This window comes from Ixodes scapularis, unplaced genomic scaffold (assembly GCF_016920785.2).
Source record: "Ixodes scapularis isolate PalLabHiFi unplaced genomic scaffold, ASM1692078v2 PGA_scaffold10__122_contigs__length_95168666, whole genome shotgun sequence".
NCBI classification, from domain to species: domain Eukaryota; kingdom Metazoa; phylum Arthropoda; class Arachnida; order Ixodida; family Ixodidae; genus Ixodes; species Ixodes scapularis.
Window position 1 is genome coordinate 35,319,057 of NW_024609836.1, and position 18,726 is coordinate 35,337,782.

General features: G+C 43.3%; 1 protein-coding gene across 4 annotated transcripts; it reads left to right on the forward strand.

Moving 5' to 3' along the window:
* Positions 1–845: 845 nt before the first annotated feature.
* LOC115332546 lies at positions 846–5,138 on the forward strand. Of its 4 annotated transcripts, none has more exons than XM_040218895.3 (12): positions 846–948; positions 1,032–1,217; positions 1,293–1,469; positions 1,731–1,814; positions 1,907–1,975; positions 2,479–2,547; positions 3,152–3,247; positions 3,320–3,370; positions 3,484–3,522; positions 3,599–3,801; positions 4,670–4,829; positions 4,901–5,138. In XM_040218895.3, the coding sequence occupies exons 2-12, from the start codon at positions 1,034–1,036 to the stop codon at positions 5,014–5,016; spliced, it is 1,248 nt and encodes a 415-aa protein (XP_040074829.1). In that variant the 5' UTR covers positions 846–948; positions 1,032–1,033; the 3' UTR covers positions 5,017–5,138. The 4 variants fall into 4 exon arrangements, with proteins under 4 accessions (XP_040074829.1, XP_040074830.1, XP_040074831.1 ...); XM_040218896.3 differs by having other exon boundaries at positions 3,179–3,247; XM_040218897.3 differs by lacking the exon at positions 3,152–3,247.
* The last annotated feature ends 13,588 nt before the right edge of the window (positions 5,139–18,726 follow it).

Below are 18,726 nucleotides of genomic sequence, written 5' to 3' on the forward strand. Positions count from 1 at the left end.
ATCGAATGAGACTAAACTAACTTTCCCAAAAATAGAAACAAGTAGGCCGTTCAACTATAGGTGAACGAAAGTTGTGAAACGCTAGCCAACATCTGTACTAGTCCTTTAGGACGCTACTTACGAAAACACGAACGGAATGAATTTCGAGTAACACAAAAAGAGAGGGGGATGGAAAAAAAGGACGTGGTATGGAAAGCAAGTACTAACCCGAAATGGACAACTCAAGCAGATAGTTCAACTAGACGAAAAGTTCTTCTGGAACATTGTCCAACGTGAGTACTGCCACACACGCACCATACTACTTAAAACAGAAATAAAAATATTTTAGTAACACCGTTGTATAACCGTTGACACGCGACAGCAACAACGTGGACACGGAAGAAACAAAGAAAAAGAACAAAACTCGAAAATCGGGTTGCCAGCCGAGACAGGTGAGGTCGCGAAGCTGGCTATACCGATCAGTGGTTAGTCGGTATATGATTCAATAAGAATATACTTCTCGCTACTTTTCTTGTTTGTTGTTAAAAATTAGGCATAATTATTTTACTGCTTGTTGCCGAGCGTGTTGGTGTAAACTGCAATTCATGAAATCAACGTAGGATAACACCAAGGATGACACCGACGGTACGACTGTGCTGTTATAATTTGTCTGTGGAGATTTGTTTAAATTGATAAGTCACCAAACTAATGTATGAATAAAACAAACGCTACCAATTTATTTATTTATTGATGTTTAACCCCGACGTCATGTAGTTTTCAACTTTTCTAGGTGCCGCTAGTGTCACATATCCGTTAAAATCCATAGCCAACGAAATCCATCGATATTTGTGCATTGTCGGCTCTAGGAGCGCGTGGTTTGGACTCTGGTGTTACCACGACCGGGTTTTACGTTTTACTGTCGGTGAAAGCGACGGTACCGTGAAACCGCCGCCATTTCAGCAGCTCAAGGTAAATGTTTAGCTTTTGCATAACTTTTTAGATCCGGTTAGTGTTGATGACTTTCTCACATCAGTTTTTCTGTTCATTTTCAGGGATGTATGCAATTGTGGAATTTAGGCTAACCCAAGAGGTGGAGATCGTGCCTTACACGTGGGTCACGGGAAACAACTGTTTATGGCCGAAGGTGTCCACCGATAAGGCTGTCAAGCTAGTGCGAAAGGGGGGGCCACCAGGACCAGGGTTTTCTGAGTTCGAGGTGACTGTGAAAGGACTATTCAGTGAGTATATTGCATCTCTTCATGCGTGCAGCAGTGTTCATTAATTGTAAGTATTTTTTTCTTATGTAACTACAGATTCCTACGAAGAAGGGCGATCTAAGTTGGAGCGGTCGCGGTTCACATCTGATCTCTCGGACGAGGAGATACGCCCAAAGCGTAGGAGATTTCGCCCCACACGCTGGAGCGAGTCCGACTCAAGCTCGGATGAATTCCCGGAAGCCCCGATGCCGCTCTGCGCACGGCAGAACTCGCGTAACGCTATTTGATTTTTATTTTGTTCTGCAGCTGACAGCCTTGTTGACCGTTGCAACTGTTTCTTAACCTTTAGCTTAGAATTCGAACCTGGCACTTGATAAGTCTAGGGTGTGTCGTCAGACGTACTTGATCTGTCGTTTTACGTAAACAATGTGCTTATATAGGGGGTTGGGGCACAACTGCATTTTTTATATTTTGGGAGATCAATTTGTACTTTTTTCATCTTACAATTTGAGGTTTTCTGGTCGCTTTTCACAGCCAGTAGCCAGAGACTGGAATCACAGAGTGCGAGCCCGGCAAGATCAATACACAGTGAAATGTCGCAAGCTGCACTAATGCGAGGTACAGTTTCTCCTGAAAACCACTTATATTGTTTTTCGCTTTTTGTATTCTAATGTTACCAATTCCCAACTTAATCAGACATCTCCAAACAGGTGCTAGTGGTTCGTCCCAGTCGTCTAGCACTTCGATAAACACGCTGGCTCCCAGTCCACAAGATAAAGGTAGCTATAGGGTGTTTTCACTGACGTAATTTCGTCCACCATTTTGTTGTTGTGAGCTGTCTGGCGTGTGCCAAACTCGAGCATTCCAAGGATTGACACGCCCCCTCAAATGCGTAGAGCACCGCTGACATCATCTCAACCGGTTACGATGTAATCCTTCAATGTAGTAAATTTGTGTGAAAAAACAAGCTAACAACAAAATGCCAAATTGACGTTATGTGCGAACAACCTATAATGTATGGCCATTTTACAAATGAGGGGCTATGCACATATTGCTGCAAGTTGAGGTGCAAAGCTTGCAGAACCAATTAACTTTAATTTCATTTCCGTGTGAGCGCTGAAGTTTTATATTTAATCAAATTTGGGCAAGCAAATATATGGAGCACCATGCCACCAAAAACAAGGTGGCTTTCTTCACATCTAGGAACCTAAATATGAGAAAAATCCATGTCACCATGTACCCTTCTTGCATGTAGCCCCTTCAACTGTCTTTATCTTCGCAGGTGCCTGTGGTTCGTTCCAGACACCTAAAACGTCAACAAGGACACCGGCTCCCAGTTCACGAAATAAAGGTACATTGCATGATCGTTTTACAAATAAAGAGCTACGCATACTAGCAGTGCAAATTCAAATGCAAAGCTTGCAAAAACAATCGCCATCTCTTTCATATCTTTCTGGGTGAAGTTTTATATTTAATCAAATTTGAGCAAGCAAATGTATGGAGCACCATACCGCCAAAAACGAAGTGACTTTTTCACATCTGGAAACTTTTCGGTAGGCTTTTAGCATATTAAATAAAGTGAACTCTCCAGAGGTGGATATTTTTTTGCCTGGAAGTTTTAGCGTGCGAGCCCTGCTCAAGGTATACATTGATTGTATGTTTTCCTTTCTGTTTTTTAAACAACAGATATGGGGGCAACAGGTTTCTGCGCTGTATGTTTTCCACTGTCGGAGGTCACATTCTGTTGATATTACATATGTAAATTTTTTTCCTACTTTTTAGGCATGTTTTTTAATTTTGTATTCTGTGTCATTTGAGCTCTTGCATGTATGCATGGTGCACCCTCCTGTAGGCCCACGGGCTCTTGAAGGGCAGTTCAGAAGTACCAAATAAATAAATAACATAAATAAATATGAGAAGCAATCCAAGTCACCTTGTACCCTTATTGCATCTAGCGCCTGCAGTTGTCTTTATCTTCGTAGATGCCAGTGGTTTTTCAACCGCATCTCAAACATTGACAAGGATGTCGGCTCCCAGTCGATTAGATCAAGGTACTTTACTGCAGAATTGTGTTGCAGCTGCGTATTAAGATATTTTGTGTGTCCTTCATTAAATTTTTTCAGCACTGCAGGCTATGCAACACATGACGCCTAGCACCAGTGCTTCGACCTGCGGTAAGCTAATTTGATTTCAATTGTTTTTCTTTCACAGCATGGTTGCACAACTTTGAATAGTTTTGAAATGGCTAAGCTCTTGACTTTTTGCCATCTTTTTTTTTTCTTTTTAGCTGATCTGCGGGCCACTGCTAGGATCTTGAGTGCTGCTGGTAAGTAGGATGTTGTCTCCTGCCTGCACTAATTTTATTTGCCAATATTTATTTCAAGCCTTTTCTTTGCATGCAGAGTTTCAGCGACGGGTGCTGAATGGGATGAGCGTCATGAGGAGCCAGCAGACGGAGATAATGGACATGATTTCGACATTGCTACGAGCGCGTGAGAGTTTCGTTGTAGAGCCCAGCCAGCCGATCCTCGTTGATCCCCTCGACACTCCTGAAGCAATTGAGGTGTTTGATGGCGCTCTTACAGATGCCACGAGTGAGGCTTTGGTAAGCAATTGCTGTTATCAATGCCTGCCCATACTCTAGTTTTTGTCACTTACTGAGGCAAGTATTGGTGTTTGCATTCTCTAGGCTTTGCTGTTATGTCTTATCCCTAGTGTGCAGCTAAGGTTAAGACATGCAGATAACAAATAAGCTAGGAGCAAGCTGTGATTTTAAATCGAGATGCATCAAAGGGGTGAGACTGCCTGTTCTCTGGTAAGCAACAAAGGTGTTTGTAATGGTGCTATACTTTAGCATTATTTCATGAGTGTAGAGCAAGCTCTGACTACTTCCGTATTTCTTCAAATGGCAACTCTGTCCCACAGTTCCAGATCTTAGAGCATGGGAAATGACTAATGAGATAGAACAATGACTAGGAGGTGTAAACAACTGCCCAAATAAAATAAAATTTGGGCCCTCACATTCATTCAATCTTTCTCAAGGTATCACCAGTTCACTCATACTGGCCTCGGAGATAAAGAGGGGGTGTGAATTGGCTAATTGTAAAGCCTAGCCCAGTTAATACAAGCTGTAAACCCATTCATGCTCAGGTTCTTTCTATCCAGCTAACCTTGAATGCCAAACATTTTTGGCTATACTTGCTTTCTGGGTATCGTAATGCTCCTTATGTCATGTCTTACGTTCCCCAGGCACCAGCCCCACGTTTTATGTGCTCAAACACGGCATTGGCATTTTGCATGGACAGTGAATTGAGGATTGCATTTTCTTATAACCAAGGTTATTGCCCCAAGATGAACCCTTTCCATGATATAAGTAGCTTTGGGGATAGCGTTTCACTGGTCAGAGTAAAACAGCGAAAACTGGCTATGTCTTGTTCGTATTAACTGTGTCGTGCTCTGTACGTTCCTTCCAGGTTGTGGAGCTGACCTCCCTTGGGGACCTGTCTATCAAAACAACTGTAAGGTCTATGCTTGCACACCTGATTAGTGACGAAGCTGCAGCCAAGTTCAGCATGGATGGGCGCAAAGGGAAGAAGGTTTTCCGTAGCCTTAAGCTGTACAAATTGATCTTTGGTAAGTAGAAGTTTGCAACGCAATTCCCTGCCTTTTTAAGTTGTACTATAAGGGTCATCTATTGCTTTCAGCTGCTATAAAGCGGACAAAGCACTGCAAAGAGTCTACGAAAAAAGAGGTGGAAACGGAAGTCAAGGAGTGGCTTCGCCGCGCAAAGGAGAGGTGCACCACTTCTAAGGGAGAGTAGGCATCTACCTTCAAGTGTGAGAAAGGTGCCTCTGCCCTGGTTCTGATTGCAAATAAAAAACTATTTTGCTGTCTAACATCCTTGTTTCCTTCTAGCTTACGAAACATAAGGCCAACTGGCACTGCGACATCAATACGTAAAATGTAATCAAATGATTGCAAAATTACTTTAAAAAGTAGTACACATGCATCACAATTCATTTGATTACTTGTAGTCGAGAACATACAATACTGTTTTTCTTTTTACCGCACACAGTATCAGCTTGAAAGGAGCTTACAATTCTAAGGTTCTAGGCCTCTATTAATGGACCTTCGGACAACACTTGAAAAAAAAAAACGAATTACCGATGTGTCCACCTCTTTTTTTCCCCGTCATACCTATTGAATGATCTTGGAGACCCCAGAAAGCATCTATTGCACCCCTCAAACCCTTAGCAAATCCTAGAGGGCCCATCAGACTTTGCAGAAAATTGTGATGGGCCCCTATGGAACTTCAGGAAATACTGTGATGGGACCTCTTAAGACCTCAGGAAATCTTGAAGGGGCCATCAAATCTGTCAAAGAATCTTGGGGGGGGGGGGGGGGGGGGCCTCAAACCTATCTTCATTAGGGAAAGGTATATCCTCTGCACAAAAAGGTTCTGTTATGATAATCGTTTAGTGCAGAATGGGACCACTTTTAAGTAACTGTTTTTGAATGGTTTCCCAATACCTATTGGGATATGTTCGAACATCCACAAATGGACAGCCCTCGGACATCCATTTCTGTATATCCACAGGACGTCCACTATTAGTCCGAATTTGGACGTACGGAAACGGATGTCCAGTGTACGTCCGACGGACGTCCTTCCCTGGCAATGGATATTCGGCTCTTGTTCGGACGTCCGACGGACATACGTGGTTGCTTGGGACCTGTGGACTACGACGACTCTACAGTGCTACCAAGATACCAGACCCTCCTGAAAGCGCCTTTCCCGGTCATCAGGAATGCCAGTCGCGGTTGCCAGGATTGTTGGCCTCTCGATTATCAAAACTTTTCGCCTGAGTGCTCTCCTGTTTTCGGCGGCACCGAATCGTCATCGGCAACACTCAAATCTTCGCAAGACGCCCCCCTGTTTGGCGCGTGTTTCGTCAGTGGGCGAGGCAGCTACGCAACGATGTGGCAGCCATCTAATCCTGTGCTCTTCCTACTACAGGTTGGTAAACGGCATTCTTACTCTGAAATTAAAAGCGATTATCGCTGCCTGGTAGTGCTGCCTCGCCCAGGTGCAGTGTGTTGCTGTGTTTCTGACTGTTTAGATGCATTGTGTACGTTAGTACTAATTCTGAGCGGCGATATAGAACTTAATCCGGGACCTATGTCAGATGCACAGATCAAACAGTTTAATGAAATGTTGAAGCTTCTGCAGGATGTCAACGAGCGGACTGTACGCTTTGAATCTGGGCAGGAAACGCTAATGAGTTCCGTAAATGAAATTAAGAAAAACCAACAACTGATGGAAAATAGACTCACCTCAGTCGACAGTAGGCTCACAAGAGTAGAGAAAGAGTCTGCAAAGTTTAACGAATGGCAGAAGCAACTACATGCTGCACAGTGCATTGCTGATGACGCCAGGAAAGAGAATTCTCTCCTGCGTGAGCGCATGGACGAGATAGAGGACCGGTCAAGACGTGATAATTTAATTTTTCACGGAATCGAGGACGTTCCGTCAGAAACGATGAGTCAGTCTGAGGAGAAGGTTAGAGCGGTGCTTCTGCGGGTAATGAATATGGAGGTCACAGATGACGCCATAGCTCGAGCACACAGGATAGGCCTGTTTCTCGGGAACAAGTGCCGACCGATTATTGTAAAATTTGCGAATTCGAAATCTAGAGAGAGCATCTTGTCGTTAAGAACGAAGGCAAAAGGCAGTGGCATTTCTATTAATGAGGATTTTTCACCAGCTACACGTCAGGCTAGAAAGAAATTAATCGAATTTGCGAAGGCATTAAATCCTAATATTAACTTTAGATTACGGTACAACAAGCTTCATTTTGACAAAAAAATTTATGTTTACTGCTCCGAAACATAGTGTGCGCGAGCTCGGGGCTCCCTCCGAGTTGAGTCTCGCCGATACAGCCGCTGGCGTCCTTGCTGAGTCAGCGAATGAATCCCCTTCGTCATAGCAACCGAGAAACGATCATGGTCATTCTTCCGAAAATATGTCTATCTTTTTTACTAACATAAGGAGCGTGCTAAAAAAGCGAGATGAGTTATGCGCTGTGCTTGACTCGTCATCGGCTGACGTTGTCGTACTCACCAAGACGTGGCTTTCCGCTACAGTACGGAATAGTGAAATATTTGATTGTCAAAAGCGGTTTAACGTGTATCGTTCCGATAGGCAGTTTGGATCTGGAGGTGGTGTACTAATTGCAGTAGCCGACTGTATTGTTTCCTATTGTGTAAACTTGGCGTTAAATATTGAGTTTCTCTGCGTTTGTTTTGAAGTGAATTATAAAAAAGTTATCCTTTGTGTTTGCTATCGTCCGCCGAAGTGTACCTCTAGTTTTGTAAACGAACTTCATGATGCTATCAATATAGTTGTAACAAGGTTTCCAAACAGTCCAATATTTCTTCTAGGTGATTTTAACTACCCAAACATCTGTTGGTCACATGAGAGCCCGTTTCCTAACCCATTTTCGTCGGAGTGTTTCGATTTCTTGAACATGTGTTCCGATTTTAACTTGTCGCAGCTAGTTACAGAACCCACAAGAATTGCAGCCACGTCAGCAAATATTCTTGACCTTGTTCTGACCTCCACACCTGACCTTGTATCCCTAATATCTCACCTACCAGGACTAAGTGATCACTGCTCGTTACTCATCTCTCTAAGCATACCAAAGTGTAATAGTAGAAAGCAGATAAAACTTATTCGTGACTACCGAAAAGCTAATTTCGACGCTATAAACGATGCCCTGAGTCAGTTTGTTGATCACTATTTTGTTAACTGCTCCAAGTGTTCTGTTGAGCAGAACTGGAATATGTTTAAGGGTCAAGTCGCTGTTCTCACCGACAAGTACATTCCACTGCGATCTGTAACGTCTCACCATCAATCACCATGGTATAACCCATCACTGAGGAGGCTATCGAACAAGAAAAAGAGATTGTTTCGTGCCGCGAAATCTTCCAGTACCTGTAACCGTTGGGAATCTTACCACAACGCCAATGCAGTTTACAAAAGTGCTATTGAAGATGCAAAAAACTAGTATTTTAACGTTAAGCTACCGTCTATGTTAGCCACTAACCCAAAGCAGTTTTGGAATGTTGTTAGTAAAAAAGAAAAATTCGTAATTTCACTCAAGGACGCGGATGGAGACGTAATTAATAGCGATGAATGTGCTCGCGTTTTGAATGATGTTTTTATTAAGTCCTTTCAGTCTGTTATTAACACGCCTATTTGTAGATTTGACGCGAGTGATTTTTTGCCTATGGGACCCGTTCTTGTCGACCCATTTGGTATTGTTAAAATAATCGATAACTTAAAACTTTCTTCCTCTGCTGGCACCGACAGCATTAACTCAAAGTTCCTCAAGAACACAAAAATGTATTGCTCTTTGATATTATCTCAAATTTTTTCCCAGTCGCTTTCACTTGGAGAGTTGCCTGCTGATTGGAAGATAGGGAGGGTGGTGCCAATCCACAAAGGAGGTGACAAACATTGCCCGAATAACTATCGACCAATTTCGCTTACTAGCATTCCATGCAAGATACTAGAACATATCATCTACTCACAACTAGTTCAATTTTTAGAATCTAACCTTTTCTTTAGCACCGCTCAGCATGGTTTTCGTAAATCCTTCTCTTGCGAAACGCAACTTTTGTCATTCACCCATGATTTGCACCTAGCGCTTGACCGAGGGTCCCAGGTAGACTGCATTTTTTTGGACTTTTCCAAAGCATTCGATAAAGTTTCACACAAGCTGCTGCTATTAAAACTTAACAGTCTTAACATTGACGCAAATGTTCTGTCCTGGATAACTTGTTTTCTCACTAATCGTTCCCAGTTTGTAACCGCTAACGATGAAACGTCCCCGCTCGCCTCCGTCCATTCTGGAGTACCGCAAGGTTCTGTATTAGGTCCGCTATTGTTCCTTATCTATATTAACGATTTGCCGAATTCGATTTCTTCTTCAATTAGTTTATTCGCTGATGATTGTGTTATTTACAGAGAAGTTACTAACGCCTCGGATGTTCTGAATTTACAAACTGACATCAACCATGTTTCAAAGTGGTGTGAATTATGGGGGATGGAACTTAACACGACTAAATGCAAGGCCATGACAGTATCGCGTAAATGTAATTTTCCTTCTTCTTATTTTCTCGAAGATGTCCCCTTACATTCTGTCTCTTCTTATAAATACCTAGGCGTGTATATAACCTCAGATATTTCCTGGCAAATGCATGTTGAGTATGTTATTAATAACGCTAATCGAATGCTGGGTTATCTAAAACGAAACTTTTCACTTGCCCCTTCATCTTTGAAACTAACTCTGTACAAAACGCTTGTACGCTCTAAATTACAATATGCTTCTTCTATCTGGGACCCCGGTCATTCCAAACTAACTAACGCCCTGGAATTAGTTCAGAACTGCTCTGCTCGTTTTATTCTTAATAACTTTCATCGCACCGCAAGCGTGAGCTCAATGAAAACTAGCCTATTGTTGCCTAACCTCAATTTACGTCGTAAAATAGCTCGCTTATGTCTTTTTCATAAGATATACCATACTAACTCATTACTTCACAACCGACTGCTGAATCAACCTTCTTATATTTCACCTCGCATTGATCATATGTATAAAGTAGACATTCTAAAATGCAACACTAATGCATTCCAAGAGTCATTCATTCCAAAAACTTCAGTGGATTGGAACCACCTTCCCGCATCTATCGCAACAATTGTTCCTGACCATTTATTTAGGACTGCCATGAATAATCTATACTGCTCAGATTGAGCTGCGAAGTGTACTACTGCCACTAACCCCCACTCCCCTCTGTAATGCCAATGGCCTTGAGGGTATTTTAAATAAATAAATAAATAAACAAGAAAACGGGGAGACAAATCTTGCAACATTTCGCACAACTAATGAAAATTGTATGCTGCCACAACACTGGAAGAGAGATGATGAAGGCAAAACTCGATGAAAGAGAGAAATTATACACGGATGCTGATGCTTTGAGGGCCCATGTGGGAAGACCTGTGGTTCCCGGACCGTCACTCGTGCCGGCTCCACACCAGGATGCACAGCGATCTGAGGATGTTGGTGTATCCTCGCGGCCGAAGCACGCGTTACTTCTATCTTAGGAAATAAAGTGCTACCGCTTTTAACGATATTAAAGTGCTTCTCAAGAATTACTTTAACCCGCACACCTTGGGTCTCTCTGAGCTAGGTTTCTCTGAAAGAGATTCGGGATAGACTGGCAGTACAGTCCAACTCGGCACAGCAACTGGAGGTCTTGTTTCGAGCTACTGAACAACATCCAAGCACGCGTGACATATTTGTCACGCGCAAGCCGAACAAGCGCAAACCCCAGTTCAGGGTGTCAGGTGTGGACCCAGATATACTGCCCGCGGAATCATTAACCACCCTAAACAGCAAGAACGAGGGATTGCACATAGAGCGGGAAGATTTTACCCACCGCACTGCCTTCAAAAAAAAAATCTGGAAATACAACACACATATCTGAGGTTAAGGCCAGTGCCCATGACAGGATTAAATCCAAGAATAAACTTCATCTCGGCTGGACATCCTGTGCATTTCATACATCCAAGATGTATGAAATGTTGCCAGTATGGGAACACCAAAGCACGGTGTAATTCACAGATAGTGTTCTGCACTATCTGTGCAGGAAATTAACCAGCTAGCGAGTGCCAGGTCACACATTATGACCAAGGAAAATGCAGAACTTGTTGAAACAGACGTAAACGCAAACCATCCGTTCGGAACTAGTGAATGTGCCACTCTTAAATTCCAAGTTGCTCGGATTTGAGCCCAGACAGATTATCCTCAGTAAATGAGTATAATTGGAATCGGCTTTTGAACTTCAGACATAACACAAATGGAAAGTAAACTTGAGATCTTACAATTAAACCTAGGCGGATCACAGCTGCGACCAATAATTTAGAGCAAACATATAATGAAATCAATGCCAACTTCATATTAATTCAAGCGTAATGTGCCATCATAGACAAAGATCAAAATTGCTCAACTTTTGTTATTAAACTTGAATCAGATTTAATAATTTTAGAATGAACTTTTCCTACCATTTCAGTAGTAATTGTAGCTTGCGTTTTCATTTCTCCTATGGCATCAATAATAAATTATCTGGTAAAACTGAATGTTCTGATGACCAATTTCCATAATAACCAAATAATCATGGGAGGGGATTTTACCTGCCGGTACTAACGCGGTGCCACACCACCGAACAGCGATGACGGTGCAGACTCATCGAGCAGCGACGAAACTGTCTTTACTGCAGCTAGTGAAACTGGCTCAGTACCGGCAGAAATCAGCGAACTGGTAATAATCGCTCAATTTTACACAAGAGTAATGATATATGCACTACGTAGTGCAGCTGCACCAGAAGTTGCTATATGCACTATGCAAAACTCGCTCGGTCTCGTATAAAACGAACTGTCAAGTTGTGTTTATTGAAACTGTAGTGTAGCATAGTGGAAAGGTGTTTACTTTGTACGCAGCAGGTCACAAGTTCAATCCACAGTACGGGTTTACTTTTTTTGTTTTTGATAACGTGTTTTTTTTTACAGCATTTGCCGATATTTACGACATTTCTTTTTTTTAAATTTTCACAGAAAAAAAGTTGGGGGGCTACGATTGGGAACAGCAGGGCTTGGGCCACATATATTTACACCACTAGTGCTCTATGCGAACCAGCTGAAAAATTCCATAGGTACCAGTTAGGTGTTGACTAAGGCTGTACGCACAATGTTGTGCACGTCGACCGGAAGTGGCTTTATGCACGACGCGAAACGTTTTGGTTCTCGAATGAAACTGAGTGTCAAAACAAGATTTTCGAAACTGTAGAGCAACACAGAGGCAACGCGTCTGCTTCATTTGCAGCGGACCCAAGTTCAATCCCAACTGTGGGCTGACTTTTTTTTTTTTCTTTCTCTAACATTTTGGTTTCTTGAGGCATTTAGCGATATTTATATATCTTTTTTATGATTAACACTGAAAAAAAACTAACCTTTTTGACGAAACTTCACTTAACCAAATGGTATAGGACTCCCTTTTCAAAGGCGCATGAGGGAGTGAGGCTTGGGTTGCCGGCTGGGCGCCGCAAATTACCAGCCGCATACTTCGCCGCAAAGCGGAGTGAACGCAGGCCGGGGCAGGGGGGGGGGTTAACAAGCTTCCAGTGATACACGCACTGTCCGGCATGAGCTCTCCACGTCGTGCATATAGCCATTTCTGGTCAAGGTGCAGGACGTCGTGCGTATAGCCTTAGTCTTAGGTGTTTGGACAAAAACCTCGTTACGGTTCAATTGAACCATTCATGTTTTTGACCTGATGAGTTTCCAGCTGAAAATTCCTATCGGTGCCAGCTACGCTCTGCACAAAAACACATTAGGAACAAGTTAGATTTCTGAACTTCTCATCGGTTTCCAATTCGAACCCATCAATTTTCAATAGGGGAGATTAAGGAACTGCGTTATAAGTATGGTTCTTCCTTCTCGGATAAAACTGACAAGTTTTGAAAAGTACTTGCATGTAAAGATATTGTGAATACATAAGAAAAGCTCGACACATTTCTAGGAAGTAGCCTAGAAAGCTTCAACGTGTCCTAAATCGTGATGCTCAAACAAGAAAGGATATCGCGATGGAGTGCAAGGATCTCAGCAGTAATTGTAGAAATGTTGTAATATATAGTAAAGCTTTTTTCCCTTTTTAAGGATGACAAGCTCTATCCTGGCCGTCGAATCAGCCAAGGTGAAAGCCTTCTGCTGGTAATAGGCCTGTGCCACCATGGTACAAAAGAAACGACTGAAAACCTGCTTCAGGTGATTCAAGCACATCTGCCGGAAGGAACATTGTTTCTAATGTCAAAGTATGTTTTATAAGCAGTTTTCAGGGTGCAAAAAGCTAGCTAATCTTCATTTCTACTGCCCAGAGACTATATGCTGCATCTTGGAGCTCCCAATGATGAGGACAATGACATCCTCTGTTCTGATTGTGAAAGCAGGCACACAATTTCGAACTTGACAAAAAAACGGCACATTTTTTATTGCACTTGACATTGAAAGTCAGTGCTGTGACATCCTAGAGGATCCAAAAACCTGTGTCACTAAAACCAAAGGTGTCGCTTGATGCTGGGGACATAATATTTAGCAAGGCCTACAATGAGTTGCCCCTGACATCAAGCGACATCAGTGTCACATGGAACACTGACTGTGTACCTCTGTATAAGTCATTGAAGTTCAGTGTCTGGCCCCTCCAGCTGCAGGTGAACCAAATGCCACAGAAGGAACGAACCAACCCTGTTATGCTAGCTGGGTTATTGTTAAGAGCCCAAAAACCTGACATGAATTGTTTTCTGAAGCACTTTGTTGAGATGAACCGCCTTACCTCGGATGGGTTCACATGGACTGTTCCAAGTGGTAACACCCATCTGTTTCCTGGGCCGTGTTCAATGGATATATTGTAACCAGATCCATGGTTATGAACATGACACAGTTTAACGGAGCATATAGGTGTGCATGGTGCGAACACAAAGGGGAGGTTGTTGTGAAAGGAAAAGGCCATTGCCACGTGTACCCAGTCTCAATTAATGAGACTACGAGAATGCATCCATCTTTTCAGATGAACGCCGAGAAAGCAGAGTGCAATGCCACACCATGTAGTGGCATTGAAGGCGTGTCTGTTCTCCTGCTCCTAGCTTTTTTTAAGTTTCCTACAGGCGTCGTAGTCGACTACATGGATGCTGCGTGTTCGGAATTTGTAAAGCACACGACACGCACGTGGTTTGAATGCAAGAGAGCATTCCCATTTAGCACAGAAGGTAAGATCTCTCTTTCTCGTTGACAGTAGGTTGCTGAGCCTTCAACTAATTCATGAGATGTCAAGTCTCCCTCATTCTTTGGTGCACAAGCGGTACTGGAAGTCCTCGGAATGGCGCAATCAGTTGCTGTATTTTTTTCCAGTTGCTCTTAGGGGACTTCTTCCGCCTGTGCACAACAAGAACTGGGTGGTTTGTTTATTTGATGCATTTTCTTTTGAAGGAATCCATACCTATAGATGAGCTTTGAAGTGTTCCAAAACAAATGAAACTTTTTTTCTAAAGGAATATGAAAAACTATGGCAAAAAAACATCTCATACAATGCACACCTTCTTTAGCATCTTGTTGACTCTGCAAGAGAATGGGGACCATTGTGGAACTATTCAGCCTATCCATTTGAAAACATGAACGGTTCCATTGTCATGCTTGTCAATGGTATGCAGTATGCACACTGGCAGATTGTAGGGAAGTACCTTATTATATGTCAGCTCTGCCAAAGCAATGTAGCCGTAATACTTCTTTTTTCTCAACCGCCTGCTGGTCATTTAATGACAACATTGATCAAACACTATAAGTTGAAGAAATTCGCTACATGAAAGCAGAGGTCGGCACTTTAGGTCACCCTCACTCACCCTCACAGCCCCACTCACCTTCAGCCCCTCACTCACCCTCACAGTCACACTTAACCTTCAGCCCTTCACTCACCCTCACTGAACCTCACCGCCCTCACGGCCCTCACACACTCATGGCCCTCACCGCCCTGCTTCCAAAAATGATCAATTTCAATCCAGAACCAAGTCTTTTGTTATCATCATCACCGGCACGAGGTGTCACGTGAAAATATTGCGTCCCTCATTGGATGCAGCCACTTCAAACATGTTCGAATTGCTCAGAGTTGTTCGCTTATTTGAAGCCGGACCCGATCTCAGCAATTCATGTCGATCTAGGAGAAGCCGGGGAACAACCCGCCATCAACACCAAAATTGCTGAGAAAGTTGCTCCAATTGAATGGGGCCTCACGCACTCACCGCCCCTCACGCACTCAAGGCCCTCACACCACTCATGCACTCACCGCCCTCTCGGCCCTCACACACCTCACACACTCACCGTCCTCACACCCCTCACACACTCATGGCCCTCACGCCACTCACCGCCCTCATGGCCCTCACACCCCTCACAAACTCACGGTCCTCACGGTCCTCACAGCCCTCACGGTCCTCACAGCCCTCACGGCCCTCACTAACCCTCACACTCATGAATTTTCCAGGTTCAGAAACTCACTCATCCTCACTTCACCTGTGAAGATGAGGATGAGTGAGGGCCGTCATGAGTGAGGTTTGCCTAGGTATGCATGCCTGTCTGGCTGTGTCTTTTATGGCAAATCTGACGTATCTCCTGAAAGCATCTCCGTCAGTAAGGTTAGAATGAACGGAGTCCTGTTTTGTGTTGAGCGGCTGGACAAGTCTCGTTGGCTGAACTCTTACGTAGAGGCAGTGTGTGATGATAAAAGCCATGTTTTGGGAAGAATTGTTTATTTTTTCGAGAACGCAGGACTGTCACGCACCTGATCAATCTGAAAGCTCTGTATTATTTTATGTTCAGGAGTTCAGATGTCCATCGGTGCTTATAAATTTCCCTATGATGACCAGAAACTTTTCTTGCGTGCAAATGACCAATCGTGTTGTGAAGGTAAATGCATTCTCAGCCAAGAAGTATGTTGCCCTTAAAGTCGAAGGAAGTCTGTTTTTATGTTGTGTTGATCAGACATACATATTTGAGGCTGTTTAAATCATAATATTAATGATCTTGGGGGGGAGAAGACAGAGCTATATACAGCTGCATGACAACGCTCCTTCCCCTTGTACTACCCAATTTCACCTCCAAGACCATATTAAATCTTCAACTCCTTAAGAGTGTTACAAAGTTCCCCTTCAAAAGGTGAACTAAGATACTGGCTTGTGCATTTACGATCAGTTATTCACATGGTTTTGTGTTCTAAAATGGATGTCGTAAAAATTTGATGAATATGAGCCTGTAAAAATATTGCTGATTCAGGGATATTTGAAACTTGAAATTCGGGTACTTCCAGTTGTAAAAACCCAACCAGTCTTCATTATTTTTGGAGATTGTTTGGCAATTGGCAATTTTTATTCGCACATTTGTTCATAGCCTTGTAAAATAGTGTTTTGCCCCAGTAAAATAAGGTAGCCTTTCTGAGTGGGAAGGCCCCGCAGCTCTGCTCGGGACCTTCTCTCCACACACATAATTTTCCTAGACGTTCTTTCTCCAGCATTTAAAAAAAAAAAAAAAAAACATTTCCACACGTTCTCTTGCCAACTGCATTGACTATAAGAATTCAAAATCGTCAAAATTATACATCTTTCGTTACTCAGTTAGACATCTTTTGTTACTCAGAATGAGTGGTGTCGTGGTCAATGTATGAGCACGAGTTTAATGGTACAAGTTTTGGTGAAATTTGAAGAAAGACAAGACACAGTGCAACTTGCAATTCTTTTTTTTTTTCTAAAGTGAATATTATTTGCTTCACATTTTTTTTCTATCCTATTTTCTATATTGAATCAGAGTTTGCTCCGATTTTAGTTTTATTGCTTGATGATGCCATTTGTGTCGTGGCTCATATCTCGACAGCTGCGCGATCCGTGGCCAAAGCGTTGGCAACGGAAGCACCGCTGGGGGTTGGGAGCATAGGGGCGGATGCGGCAATTAAGGTATCCTGCCTTGATGGTTTCTGGCAGTGTGTGTTGTTCAAATGTAAGAGTGACGTGTTTGGAAGGGATTTCCTCACCATTTTTCCGGAATATAATACGCTTAATGGCAACAACACCCACACCTTGGAGTCCCTCGAGGAGTTCTTCCTCACTAGTGTGCAAGGAGTCGTCCTCGGAGAGGACCCTACGAATGGTGTTGAGCGTGCGGTGAGGGCTAACCGACACTTTGACATGGAGAAAACTGGTCAGCTTCAGGATTGCTTCACTTTGTTTTTCGGTGGTTATCTCCACTAAAAGGTCTCCGGAGTGCTGCTTTTTAGACTTGTAGGAGAACCCGACAAGGTTTTCCAGTACCTTTGCAACAAAAGGCGACATCTTTGCAACAGGTTTTTGTTCAAAGAGCGAATGAACAACGAAAAACTTTGTAAATGTTTCAACTTCAGGATCTTTGTCAATGGTCTTGGGTTCAAGACCATTGACCCCTGCCCCCTGCCTTGCTTTACCAAGGTGGACCTCAAAGATGCATTTTACCACTTCACTCTCCATGAACAAACCCGACCCATCACCTGCTTCAGACTCGACGACGTCTACTACCGCTATAGTTTTACCCTTCGGTATACGTATAGCCCCCTTTCTGATGCAGCACCTCGCCACAGCGCTCACTCGAGAGGCCAGGGCCAGAGGGCTATGGGCCTGGTCCCATGTAGACAACTTACTTTTTGCGCACAGCGACCCCACCTACCTACGACAAACTACGGCCCGGTTCGTCCAGGACCTTTTGAATTGCGGCTTTTGTATAAATCCGGAAGACTCGGAATTCAACCCTACCCAGCGGATTGGGAAGGACACATGAAAATTATGTGCACTGGCCAGAGGGAATGGGAGCCATTCATCCAGAACAGTGGAAAGCTCCCCATATGATGTTGTTTAATTTGGGACAAAACAGTGCAGTTCGTAAGCCTGTAAAGCAGTGGTGTGCAAATATTGGTTTGAATCAAATAGTGCACTGTCGTTTCTAGCATCAACAGCGCAAAAAGAGCCGGTTGCATCGGCTTCCCTTTGCAGCGCAAAGGTTATGGCAAACATACTATTCAATTTGAACCAATATTCGCACACACCTACTGCAAAGGTTTCCTGCACACAAGTGCCAGGGAATGTGAACTCATCAGAGAACGTCCCAATTTAACATTGTCTAAAGTGCTGCTGGCACTGCCGAAGCTTGGCATTGGTACTGGTGATTAGGGATTTGAGAATAGCAGCCTGGCCATGAGTGTTCTATGAAGCTCGCACAGAACAGTTTTGGTGTAAACATACGAGCTGAAGTGCTCATGCAATACTGGAGTGGCTCCAGCAGTTGTGATTTCATGTCTCTCCGACACAATCCGTGTCAATATCCGACATGTCATTCTGACAGCTTCCATTTGCCATGACAGCTGCTACCACCCCCATGTGTTTATTGGTCCTGAATACCTTAGGGCTCAGGGCACCGCAATCATTTGCTATTTGGTCATATACGCATCTGCAAGACACATATATCAACATTTTTTCCCGTTTTAGACTGCGATATGTCTTCCATTATGCTGTGTTGATTTAGAGGTGACACTACTATCATCAGAGTAGTGGGGATACATATGAGCACCCCCAGGCCTCCCCATTCTTGCACGAGAAACTTTGAATTTCAGTGTTTATTTCAATGAATAGTGTTGTTAGAAAAATATTTTAACGAAAAATGATGCGATACTGTTTGGTGACCTATTCCAATCTCGAATCCTTTCTGTCATACTCACCCATGTGGGCACTGCAACATCATCCGTTAAAAAAAAAGCATGGATCTCGACGACGACAGCCTGCTTCTGAATAAGCTGTCCAGACATGGCACTCCTAAAAAACTATCCCAGCATAGCGTGCAAAGAATGCCACACCAGCA

Coding starts and splice junctions, on each gene's coding strand:
- LOC115332546 (XM_040218895.3), top strand. CDS start 1,034: ATGTATGCAATTGTGGAATTTAGGCTAACCCAAGAGGTGGAGATCGTG. Junction 1,976..2,478: donor TCCCAGTCCACAAGATAAAG/GTAGCTATAGGG, acceptor TTATCTTCGCAG/GTGCCTGTGGTTCGTTCCAG. Junction 3,371..3,483: donor CACCAGTGCTTCGACCTGCG/GTAAGCTAATTT, acceptor TTTTCTTTTTAG/CTGATCTGCGGGCCACTGCT.